At 44.9% G+C, this 13,577-nt stretch overlaps 1 protein-coding gene across 1 annotated transcript in view; it reads left to right on the forward strand.

The window, feature by feature from the left end:
- Positions 1 to 13,577, forward strand: part of LOC126291478 (protein PRRC2A-like) — a 209,031-nt gene that overhangs the window by 67,719 nt on the left and 127,735 nt on the right. Inside the window, exons 8-10 of the mRNA XM_049984988.1 lie at positions 3,120 to 3,327; positions 10,398 to 10,466; positions 10,581 to 10,699. Of these exons, the coding sequence (XP_049840945.1) occupies positions 3,120 to 3,327; positions 10,398 to 10,466; positions 10,581 to 10,699 (396 nt within the window). The remainder of the gene's footprint in view (positions 1 to 3,119; positions 3,328 to 10,397; positions 10,467 to 10,580; positions 10,700 to 13,577) is intronic.

The raw sequence follows: 13,577 nt of genomic DNA on the forward strand, positions 1-13,577 counted from the left end.
CGGGTAGAGAAAGTGTATGAGGATATTGAAAGGGTAATGCAGTATGTAAAGGGGGACGAAACTCTAACAGTCATGGGCGACTGGAATGCACGTGTAGGGGAAGGAGTAGAAGAAAAGGTTGCAGAAGAATTTGGGCTTGGGACAAGGAATGAAAGAGGAGAAAGACTAATTGAGTTCTGTAACAAGTTTCAGCTAGTAATGGCGAATACCCTGTTCAAGAATCACAAAAGGAGGAGGTATACTTGGAAAAGGCCGCGAGATACGGGAAGATTTCACTTAGATTACATCATGGACAGACAGAGATTCCGAAATCAGATACTGGATTGTAAGGCGTACCCAGGAGCAGATATAGGCTCAGATCACAATATAGTAGTGATGAAGAGAAGGCTGAAGTTCAAGATATTAGTCAGGAAGAATCAATACGCTAAGAAGTGGGATACGGAAGTTCTAAGGAATGACGAGATACGTTTGGAGTTCTCTAACGCTATAGATACAGCAATAAGGAATAGTGCAGTAGGCAGCACAGTTGAAGAGGAATGGACATCTCTAAAAAGGGCCATCACAGAAGTTGGGAAGGAAAACATAGGTACAAAGAAGGTAGCTGAGAAGAAACCATGGGTAACAGAAGAAATACTTCAGTTGATTGATGAAAGGAGGAAGTACAAATATGTTCCGGGAAAATCAGGAATACAGAAATACAAGTCGCTGAGGAATGAAATAAATAGGAAGTGCAGGGAAGCTAAGACGAAATGCCTGCAGGAAAAATGTGAAGACATCGAAAAAGATATGATTGTCGGTAGGACAGACTCAGCTTACAGGAAAGTCAAAACAACATTTGGTGACATTAAAAGCAACGGTGGTAACATTAAGAGTGCATCGGGAATTCCACTGTTAAATGCAGAGGAGAGAGCAGATAGGTGGAAAGAATACATTGAAAGCCTCTATGAGGGTGAAGATTTGTCTGATGTGATAGAAGAAGAAACAGGAGTCGATTTAGAAGAGATAGGGGATCCAGTATTAGAATCGGGATTTGACTTACGGTCAAATAAGGCAGAAGGGATAGATAACATTCCATCAGAATGTGTGTAGAATATATGAGTCTGGCGACATACCATCTGACTTTCGGAAAAGCATCGTCCACACAATTCCGAAGACGGCAAGAGCTGACAAGTGCGAGAATTATCGCACAATCAGCTTAACAGCTCATGCATCGAAGCTGCTTACAAGAATAATATACAGAAGAATGGAAAAGAAAATTGAGAATGCTCTAGGTGACGATCAGTTTGGCTTTAGGAAAGGTAAAGGCACGAGAGAGACAATTCTGACGTTACAGCTAATAATAGAAGCAAGTCTGAAGAAAAATCAAGACACGTTCATAGGATTTGTCGATCTGGAAAAAGCGTTCGACAATATAAAATGGTGCAAGCTGTTCGAGGTTCTGAAAAAAGTAGGGGTAAGCTATAGGGTGAGACGGGTCATATACAATATGTACAACAACCAAGAGGGAATAATAATAGTGGACAATCAAGAACGAAGTGCTCGTATTAAGACGGGAGTAAGACAAGGCTGTAGCTTTTCGCCCCTACTCTTCAATCTGTACATCGAGGAAGCAATGATGGAAATAAAAGAAAGGTTGAGGAGTGGAATTAAAATACAAGGTGAAAGGATATCAATGATACGATTCGCTGATGACATTGCTATCCTGAGTGAAAGTGAAGAAGAATTAAATGATCTGCTGAACGGAATGAATAGTCTAATGAGTACACAGTATGGTTTGAGAGTAAATCGGAGAAAGACGAAGGTAATGAGTAGTAGAAATGAGAACAGCGAGAAACTTAACATCAGGATTGATGGTCACGAAGTCAATGAAGTTAAGGAATTCTGCTACCTAGGCAGTAAAATAACCAATGACGGACGGAGCAAGGAGGACATCAAAAGCGACTCTCTATGGCAAAAAAGGCATTTCTGGCCAAGAGAAGTCTACTACTATCAAATACCGGCCTTAATTTGAGGAAGAAATTCCTGAGGATGTACGTCTGGAGTACAGGGAAAACCTGAGCAGAAGAGAATCGAAGTATTTGAGATGTGGTGCTATAGACGAATGTTGAAAATTAGGTGGACTGATAAGGTAAGGAATGAGGAGGTTCTACGCAGAATCGGAGAGGAAAGGAATATGTGTTAAACACTGATAAGGAGAAGGAACAGGATGATAAGACATCTGCTAAGACATGAGGGAATGACTTTCGTGGTACTAGAGGGAGCTGTAGAGGGCAAAAACTGTAGAGGAAGACAGAGATTGGAAACGTCAAGCAAATAATTGAGGACGTAGGTTGCAAGTGCTACTCTGAGATGAAGAGGTTAGCACATTGGAGGAATTCGTGGCGGGACGCATCAAACCAGTCAGTAGACTGATGACCCAAAAAAAATACGCATATAATCGGGGTTCTGGATAGTTTCCATCAGATAGTATTTCTTCGACTACCCGCCAGGGTAACCGAGAGCGCTAACGCGCTGCTTGCTGGACTCGGGTAGGCGCGCCGGCCCCGGGTCGAATCCGCCCGGCGGATTAACGATGACGGCCGGTGTGGCGGCCAGCCTGGATGTTGTTTTTAGGCGGTTTTCCACATCCTACTAGGTGAATACCGGGCTAGTCCCCACGTCCCGCCTCAGTTACATGACTCGCAGACATTTGAAACACATTCCGACTATTTCACGATTTACAATTGACGCAAACTGCTGGGGTACACTGATTCCGTCCTGGGGGTATGGGGTGGCGGCAGGAAGGACATGTGGCGACCCCTTTCAATTAACCGTGTCAAATCCGTACTTAACCCTGCCGACCCTGCGCACAATGCGGGATGCAGGCGGTAGCGACAGAAAGTATTTCTTGGACTGTACCAAGTGCTGTAGTATTCGACCTGCTGCACTTCCCCCTCTCTATTCTTTCGGGATAAATGTCATCCGTAGTGTGTAAGCTGCTAGAAGGCTACGCACGTGTACAAGTACGGTGAACAGCCCCCTGGGGGTGCTTACTCAGCAGCGCCCTGCTTGCTAGACTCGGTAAGACAGTGACGTGCCAGAGTACTGGTTGACGCTGTGCCGTGCTGTGGTGTGCCCAGCAGCTTCTCCACCATCCTGGGCGACGGCTTCCGCGAGAGGTCGCGGTCTCGCAGCAAGAGCCGCGAGCGCCAGCAGCCGGCGCAGCAGCAGGAGGCCAAGCCGCGCTCCAAGGGCGTCTTCTCGGCGCTCTTCAAGAAGAAGGACCGCAAGAAGGCCGGACACGCAGAGCAGCCGTCTCCGGGAGACCTGCCGTCGCCGGAGTCCAGGGTATGCAGCGCCAGCCGTAGCGTAAACAAGCGACACCACCTCAAAGGAACATCCAAAACCGTCTGTAGCATCCACCTCCGACGTAGGATAGAGAGAACTTCACATCCAATAGCACCGTACAGTGTTTGCACAGAATTCAGTCTAGGGAAACCTCCAATAGCGTTTGGGTCCAATACACAATAAACAGATCATCTGTAGCCTAGAGTAACGCCACCGGCCAAACATCTGACAGCACGTTAACACTGACTCCACGGTGCAACGTGGTGGTTACGTGCAAACCGGTGACAAGTGAAATAAGTACAGAGGACTTGCAAGATACAACTAATTTATTACTGATCAACAGTTTTACCCAAAGGGCACAGTATTTACCCAAAAACTTTGTACAAGTGTCTCTTATTCACAAATCAGAAAAATACATTACACAATACCTTTCTAATTGAATTAGGTGCAAACTAGAAGTTCTCGTAAGCGCTTCAATAATAAAAGGTAAAATCAGTTTCATTTAATAAAGGTCACTTGAATAATAAAGATGAAATAAGTTTCTTTTAAATAGGTCACCTGGGCAAGCGCAATAGGACAATTCACATAATTTCCAATTTCCGCTACCCATCAAGTATTTCTCTAAGTTCAACTCCCGCTGCACGTAAGGTATAATTCAAAACACTAGTCTCCTTGCTTTATGGTTTTGAAGGTAAATATATAATCAGTATAGCAAACGGAACAGACGCCTTGGCGTCCCAATGCAGAGGAAACCTAACTTAATGCAAGATCCCCACTCACTGCAACCCAAAGAATTCAGTAACCGACGTATCGATTGCCATTTTCCCCGCGGCCAAAAGAACCTCCGTTCCCTCTGGTTCTGGTCGCCCAAGGCGTCGTACTCCGGACATCGATTCAGACATGGACTAAGTGCCCGCTGCAATGCTGCAACAGGAAAGCACAAAGACAGAGCCACAGCCAACAGAAACAACGACAATACAAGGCATAATATTATTACACCAGTACGTCGCAGTTCCAATACAACATTGACACTCATAAGAAAAGGTAGAAGCTAGTGATAACACCGGTAGGCCCGATGGCAAAACTAGAAAGCTTGAATGTCTACTTCTTCAATACACAGCTGCGTGGTACGTAGTTCTATTCCACTAGCCAAAATGAATAACACATTGCTCAGCGTCCTGTATAGAAGACCATGGCCCAGTCACGCCTCGAGAACTTGCAATAACAGGCCCGCTTCCGCACTCCGAGTCACATACACCGGTCAAATCCAGCTAACTCCACGCAGACACGAGCTTCACCCTCTGAGCAGCGACACGTACCGGCCGTTCCGAAGCCAAAACCCAGTCTCCCGCCAGCCCACCAGCACCACCACCAGCCAGCGAGGCCAAGATAAGCAACGCCAGAGGGAAACAATCGACCCGGGTGAATCGAACGGAGAAAGCAACTGGCGCCGGCGCCTCCCCACGTATCACATGGCAGGGAAACTGCAAACATCACATGCATCCAGTACAGAGTATTAGAATCATCTGCAGCGTCTACATCTGCTATGGGATAGAGACTGGCCAACATCACAACATCCAGTAGTGCACTGCAGGGTTACATCACCTTCACGGAAGGAAAACTTCCAACAGCACTTGCGTCTAATACAGAGCACAGAGACACCTGTAACTTCTGCCTCCACTGTGAGACAGAAAACCAGCAACGTCTTAACATCCAGTAGCACACTACGGGGTTACAGTAATTTCATGGTAGAGAAACCTCCAACAGTAACTGTGTCCAGTAATGAGTACGGAAACCCTTTGTAGTATCTACCTCTGGTACCTGACAGAGAACCGCTAACACCTAAACATCCAGCAGCGCTGTGTAGGATTACACTTACTTTGAGGTATTTACATCGCTGACAAAACATACAGTACAGGGCACAATAAAAATCTGTGGCACCCACACCCTCTAAATAACCACACAACATCCAACACCACAGCGCAGGTCACCTGATTGCAGATTATGACAGTCATCTGCGGCACACAACTCTACCAGGGAACCTCTACTAGCAGAACGACATCCAGTAGCACAGTACAGGGCAACACACAATTCGTGATAGGGATACCTTACCTCCAACTGCACATGTGTCCGACTGTGTACAGGATAGGGCAACCACCAGGAGCACCAACCAGTACAGTAACAGGTCAGTACCTACCAGACAAGATCCAAAGACAATACAGTGTTCAGCAGCCAAACACGATTCTGCAATGTGTGTGCCCCTGGACATTTCACAGCAAGCAACCACCAATAATAAGTATGATAAATAATTGTTAGAGCAAGCATTTCGCATGCAACCATATTCTGTGTGAATTACTGTGAAGAACACTGTCCTGTTGAAAAATGGCACCATGTTACTGTCGCATGGTTAGGCTGTCCATAATGCATCATCGTGCCCTCAGATTCCATCACTCACTCATACTCGAAAGATCCTCACATCATGGTAGCAGGAGTAATACCGCTATCCATCTCCAAAACATTGGAAGAATGGGACCTCTCGCTAAGTCGCCGCTATACTCGTTAACGATGATCGTCCACGGTGGCGCAGAACCACAATTCATTGCTGAACATAATCCAGCGGTTATTCATCAACAGTCGATGCCTTCCGGTCACAGACTACAGATGCAGCCGATTATGTTATGGTGTTAATGACAGCCTGTGCAGGGGACGGTACTTCCCCAATTTTGCTGCTATTATTTTACGACCTGTGGTGTCGGATTACTCAGATTTTGCAGGCAGAATCGTTCACAGATGACAGGCGCAGATGTAAACGGATATCGATGTGGCTTGTGCACTGTACAGCAATCCTTCCTTGTCTGACGTGGTCATCCGGAACCTTGATGAATATGCCTGCCCTCACAGCTTTGTGCAGTCCAACATCGGGCCACTGTCAGATCTTAATGCCCCAAAAGTTTGGATACTACACGCTTCGGAAAGCTGACCGATTGGAGACTCGCGATGGGATCCCTTTGAAACTCTGTCAGGTGCTGATAACGCTGTCTCATGCGAGTATGTGGCATCTCCGTATCCTTCACAATGATCACTCAACATGTGACATTGTTCACGTCCTTTATTTACGCTAACAGGCCTGTTAACAACAATAAACACGAGCATTATTATCGCACTCTCGTGGCCTTTCTACGTGTCACAGAGAATTGTAACTCTCGTCAAAGTTACAGTGACATCAGACACGTGTTTTAGATCCTTCACATTTTTTGTCACGCAGAGTAGTTTCTGCCCGGAAAGATGAGGTTCTCTAATTAGTTCTCGAAAGAGGCACGCCGACTTCCTTTGTGTGTCTTATAAAATGACTTTTATCTTAATAATATGAATATTTATATATGTGTTTGGAGAGAGAGAGAGAGAGAGAGATTGATTTTGATTGAGACTTTAAGTCGTAACTGGTACCTGAATTTTGGTTGCTGCCTCCTTCAATGGTTAGCTTCTGCACCAGTTAGTGATGTATTATAATTTGGAGTAAGTTATAAGACTTAAAGTACGACTCTGGTGGTTACTTGGCCGTATTATGGATAGCTTTGAGCCCAAGTTTTCGTAGCTTACCATACCTAAGGGACCACTGTTGTAAGTAAATACGATCAAACAGCAATCTGCTTTTCGTGAGAAAAGGAGATTGCTTGGCACACAAACTTCCTTCAAACTACACGTCCTGCTACATCAAAATTGATTAGTGGAGTTCAGCACCATACTATTGTACAAGATCATAATCTAATTACTTGTAATAAGAAATTATGAGAGGTTGTTACGTATTGAATGAAAACTATAGAGAATGCATTTCCTTTCGTGTATTTTAGTGAACTTTGTACACTTACAATTCTGTCGATTGATAGCCGGCCACGACAACGGAGTTCACCACCTTTTCAAAAAAAAAAAAAAAAAAAAAAAAAAAAAAAAAAAAAAAAAAAAAAACCTTGTGTTCTTCACTTCCAGAAAATTTGTATACATAAATGTTTGGCAACTCTTACACATACTTTACTCAGTTTTATCACTACAATAGCAGTTTTCATTACATGTAACGATACACTCTGAGCGACGGCCTAACATCACGTCCTCTTTCCACAAGATTTAGATTAACTGTCCTCTTTTTTTTAACAAATCAATTTATTTATTTATTTGGTTTTTTTTTAGAGTCCACACTCAAAAATTCACAACTACTATCGTTGTGGGGATTGCGCGCTAAAGAGTTTCTTGCTGTCCAACTGCGCCTCGCTTGGTATTTGCATGCATTACTGAGCTTCTCAGAATAAAATTAGCACACATTAGTTAAGAAAGTGGCAGTGAGGCTCACAATATAACTTTACAGTCTGCCAGGTAATATTTTTCAACATTTGAGCTGCACTCACTCACTAGACACACAAGCCTATGACCATTCGGATGAAAACTACCCTATTAGTCCTCAAACAGCACTTAAGTATATAAATGTCTTGTATCCAGCATCTTTCGTAGACTAATTGTGCTTTCCCAGTATGCTATTAGAGAATCGTTATTTGCCATTTGCAGTACTTACAACTCCGCGTTTCGGGTCATTCACTTATCGTCTACACACATTGCTATTCCCAACATTTTATATATGAGTCACTCTAGTTGTCACCCATTAATACTGCTGTTAAAGTATGTCATACTCTAACGTTTCATGAGGCGCACATCATTTCATTTAACTACATTAAGAGCTGCTTGTTTGTGTTTCTATCTGTCTGATACTGTGTTGAGATCTAACGGGATATCATTGTAAGTTTTACTGGATAGAATTTTCTCGTACATAAGTTCATGATCTACGAAAATGCATTAGTTTGCATCTAACACTAACAGCTAGGCCATTAATACGAAAGATAAACAACAACAGTCCTATCGCACTCCTGTGGAGTATACATACTATGTACACCATCCGACCAAAATGTACCAAGACTGATCTTATTCCTGGCGTATAAGCCACATCAGCGTAGTAACTACAGTGGCAGCTTGACATAAAGACTGTAAACAACGGCGTCCATTTGGCACACCAGTTGTGAGCAGGCAGCGTTCAGTAGTGGGTTTACGGCTGTAATGTGGCAACTTCGTTGTGTGACAAACCGCAAATCAGAATAACTCTAAATCAAGTGTTCAAGACATTCTCCAGAATATTTCGAGGAACAAAAAAAATGAGTACAAAGTTAGTCTCTAACACCCTGACTCCGCAACAAAAAGAAAATGCGGACGCCTCCTGCGACTTGATTGAAATGCAAAATACGGAAAAATCTTTCCTGGAAAAAGTCATCACGGTTGGCGAGGCTGAGAGTTATGAGTACGAACCTACCACGAAAGGACAAATTTCAGAATGAGTCCCCGATGGTTCGGCAAGACCGAAGAAGCAAGATTATATGGAACACTTGTAACATTAAAAGTATCTTATTAACTTTTCTCTGTTTCGAATCCAGTCTTGAAACTTTTAGGTCTGATGAAATATCTCTCTGCTATGGGGTAGGATAATGTCCAGTGATACGAGAGTCAGTGGCAGTTGACACGTGGGAACTACCTGCGCCCCAAGTTACATCTAATACAGGAGGCGGTAACCACAGCTGTCTCATGCGTAGAACAGTAACTGAAACATAAGCTTGTGGAACACCACCCCTATGTCCACGCCATTGTGTGCTCCTGGCCTCGTATTGAGCAACTTTTTCCTCCAGCTGTTTGAATTTGTCAAGTGTGGAATTTGTTAAGTGTGGTCTGTGATAGCACAGTTCCTCCCTTTGTTTCCTACTACGCATTCTCCAGTTCTGATCAGAAGCGTGATGGAAGTGTTTACACCCAGCATGCTCTGAAGCAGTCGTCGGCCGAGAAGTACTTATGGACTGCTGAGAATGACTGCAGTGGTCACCTGACACTGGTTTTGCCATTAAACAATTTACCTGAGTGTTTGACTCAAATTTTGTTCTTAAAAGTAATGTGGTCGTTCATACTCTTTGCCAATAACGAGGACACATGATCGAATCAAATGTGTATTGATGCTCGACATATTGTTATACAGACATAGTCCCAAACTGACTCCACGGAATAATTCTGACATTTTATCTAGTCTAGCAATGCATTTGCATAGTTTATCACTTTAATATGTTTGCATGACTTCTAGCAATACATTTTTAATCTCTCCATCAGGACGATGGCATCTCTGAGGCCCGCAACTGCTAGCAGTTAATTATATGAAACATTACGGATTGTACCTCGCTGATGGTGATTACTCATACTACAGACATTACAGATTGCGCAATACACATCCCATCATCAGATGTATCAGTCACATCGAACCTGATTGTGGAACATACCATCCGAATTCTGCGACTGAGAAAGAACAAAAGTTTGTAGCGCTAACAATAACCAGATCGCTATATCCCAGTGATGATATCAGTATGTATGTAGTGCTCCACATAATAAGATAATAGTAATTCATTTTACTTTTTGAATTATCTTTACTCGACTATTGCCAAGTTAATGCGAATTTTTATTGCAATAAACTCAGCCGTTAAAATGAAATTCTCACTATTGTATTGGTTAAAAACAGACTTGGTTGCAATTTTAGTTTTTTTTTATTTTTCAACTACGCGTTTTGGCTTATTTAGGCATCATCAGGTTGATCTTAATTTGGTATTTCTTAAAACGATCCTTTTGGCAGTGTTGCCAAAGGGCATCGTTGAATACATCAAGTCAACATCACCTTCGATAAACTCAGTAAAAACTTTTCAAGATGGACTTCAAAAAGTTTTTACTGAGTTTAACGAAAGCGATGTTGGTCTGATGTATTCGACGATACCCGTTGGCAACACTGTCAAAAGGATCGTTTTGAGAAATACCAAATTAAGATCAACCTCAAGATGCCTAAATAAGCCGAACCACGTAGTTGAAAAATAAAAAAACTAAAATTGCTACCAAGACTGTTTTTAACCAATACTGTCAAGCACTGGTTTGCTGTATGCCACATATGGATTGGAAGGACTTGTATTGAAATTCTCACACTTGCCCTGTGTGTGCTGTGGTGGCAGGTGCCGCAGCAGGCGGCGGAGCCGCTGGCGACAGTCGAGTTCAAATTCGACTCGGAGGCGGAGGCGCCGGCGCCACCTGCCGCCGCCGCGGCCGCCAGCCAGCCTCCAGCCGCCGCCGTGGTGCACAGGCCGGAGCGGCGCGGCAGCGGCAGCGGCGGCGGCGGGGGCGGCGCGGGGGCGGAGGAGGCGCAGGCGCACCGGCGGGCCGCCTCCAACAAGCGGCGCGCCATGCACGAGGCGCAGCTGCTGCCGGCCGAGTGCCAGGGGCTCGCGGACGTCATCGCGGGCTCCGGGCTCGACAGGTGAGTGCCCTGTCCCACTTCCTGAAAGGCTCACTAACCTAACAGCTTAATAAACATCGACGATATGCCACAGAGGTGTCCATGACCACAGTTCCTCTCCCCCCTCCTCTCATTTCCTTTCTCCACTTCCCCCACTCCTCCCTTCACGGCCCACGCCCTTTCCCACCTCCGCATTTACCCACATCTACCTTCCCACACTTTCTCTTTCCAGCCATATCCCTTCTTCCCCACACTTCCCCATCTCCTCGCTTCCTTCCTTACCCACCTCCTCCCCCAAGCAGCCTCTTGTCGTTATCTGCTCGATTTCCAACCCTCCTCCCCACCTTGTCGTTTCCCCAACTCTTCCCTTCCCAAACCCCTACCTCCTTTCCCAGCTTGTCCCTTCCCTAACTCTTCTCTTCCCAAACTCCTCCCTTCCCCAAATTCTTCCTGCCCCAACTCCTCCCTTCCCCTGCTCCTACCTTCTCCACCCCCTCCCTCGCTCTCTTCCTCACTTCCTAGTTTCCTGCACTCCCATATTCATTCCAATGCAACCCTTGGAATTAGTTCTTTACTAATTACCGCTTTCTTTCCACCTCTCTCATTATTAATTTCTTATCTTCCGAGAAATTCTCTTGTCACCACTGCCGCACGGGTTTAGCCGAGCGGTCTCAGGCGCTGCAGTCGTGGACCGTGCGGCTGATCCCGGCGGAGGTTCGAGTCCTCCCTCGGGCATGGGTGTGTGTGTTTGTCCTTAGGATAATTTAGGTTAAGTAGTGTGCAAGCTTAGAGACTGAGGACCTTAGCAGTTAAGTCCCATAAGATTTCACACACATTTGAACATTTTTGCTTGTCACCAGATTGTGGCAATATCAGATGTCTCATCGCATTGGAGATGTTCCTGACGAGTCTTGTTGTATGAATATACTGGGACTGGTGCGAAGGTTACAGAGAAGGAACAGGATATTTTTAACATGATATTGCACTCATTCTTTAACATAAATGCAGTTTCAGGTAGCCTTCACATTATGGCAACCACTAACACAATAGCCTGATTATCTGTGTAAATAGTCCTGCTACACTCAGCAAAATATTCTAATTGAAAAATTATTAAAGGCGTAGATGAGTCTTCTTACTCCAGCTTGAAGCATATTAAAACGGAATGAGAGGTCGACAGCAGACATAATAACTACCTCCACGTTCGCGTAGGACACAAAATAGTTCGAATTTCAAATGCGCTAGGAGGAAAGATACACAGGGAGACAACCAGAGATTCGTTGCGGGGGGCAGTATAGATCATATCGATTACCGGCTTAACGACAACATGTAGGTGCGCAGCGGCTCGTAGTGTCGGCCTCAAACTCTGGCGTCCATTGATGCCGTATTCTCCTGATGCGGCGTAATTAATAGTGACGCCTGACTCTGTAAATCTAACGTCAATGTACCTAATGGCGGGTCAAAACAAGCTGTAGTCTAGCATGACTGGGCAACAAACGAGGTGGAGCACGGTGTCCCTGATGGCTTTATAACATGTGTAGTGTGCCTCCATGGCTCTAACCACAGTCCACGATCCCATAGACGGGTACAGGTGTCATTTCAGGTCAGAACTTTTCAGCTCTATAGCTGTCCTCTTCACATGACATCAGTGTGAGGACACACAGAGAACCATGTTCCTCTGTGGCAGTGTGGACCACAGACAAATTTTGTATCGAAACATCTTCGCCTATTGACCAACTCCATATTGGGATTTTTAGTAAAAGTGATTTACGGTAATCGCACAGTTATTGTGACATCACTGTTAGACAGTCCTATCCATCGACAACGCATTGGTAGCTTCATACATACATGTAATCAACTCACAATTGCGTTCATTCTATTCGTAACATTATCATCTGTCAGATGATCAGAAAGTAATTGTTCTGATTTACACGATGCTCTCTGTATGGGCCTGATGTAAATGGTTGACATGGCCTCAGCAACATGAGTGTGAATCGGTTTGGAGAGGCCTATCATCTTCATGAAAACTACAGGAGATACATAGATCACAACAGCACAGCTAAATAGAGCAATATTTCAGCTATAGACTGTCATTTTTCTACATAGTCATCAACATTCGGTACGCACTTTTGAACCAGAAAGTGCGTGGCCCACTTGTAACAATCAGAACCAGCTTTGGCAACAGCATCTGAGTCTCGAAAATGCTCACCACGTAGTCCATCTCTCACAGGCCCAAAGAGATGGAAGTCTGAGGGCGCTAAATTGGGACTTTACGGTGGATGTGGTAAGACAGTGCAGCCGAATTTTGCTGTGAGTTGCGTGCTCGCAAAAATGGTATGGGGCCTGGCGTCATCGTGTTGTAGGTGGAAGTTGGTCTTCTTCTCTGGCCTTACCCTAGGAATTAAAGCTTTCAGCATAGTCAGCGTCGTCTTGTAGCGTGCGAGTTGACCACAGTCTGGCTATCCCAGAAGACTGTGCACATCAATTTGGCTATAGACGGCTGTGTCTTGAATTTCTCCTTTGACGGAGAATACGCTTGTTGCCATTCCGTGGATTGTCTTTTGGATTCCGGCTCGTAGTGTTGACACCATGTCTCATCTCCGGTGACGACGCTATTCAGAAAATTGTCGCCTTCCGCTTCCTATTGGTCCAGCAGATCCCCTCAAATTTCCATTCTGTAAGTTTTTTGTTCTGCTTTAAGCATCAGTGGGACCCATCTCGGACAGGCTTTCAGATAACCAAGATTTTCCAACATTGTTTCCAAGGCATTACAGCTGACATTCAGCTTTACACACAGTTCTCTGGTGGTTGTCCGCCGATCAGCACGGACCAGTTGATCAGGACGCTCTCCATTGCGAGGGATGACAGGTGTGCAGGGTCGACCGGCCCGTGGCTTGTCACG

This window comes from Schistocerca gregaria, chromosome 9 (genome assembly GCF_023897955.1).
Source record: "Schistocerca gregaria isolate iqSchGreg1 chromosome 9, iqSchGreg1.2, whole genome shotgun sequence".
In the NCBI taxonomy this organism is placed as follows: Eukaryota; Metazoa; Arthropoda; class Insecta; order Orthoptera; family Acrididae; genus Schistocerca; species Schistocerca gregaria.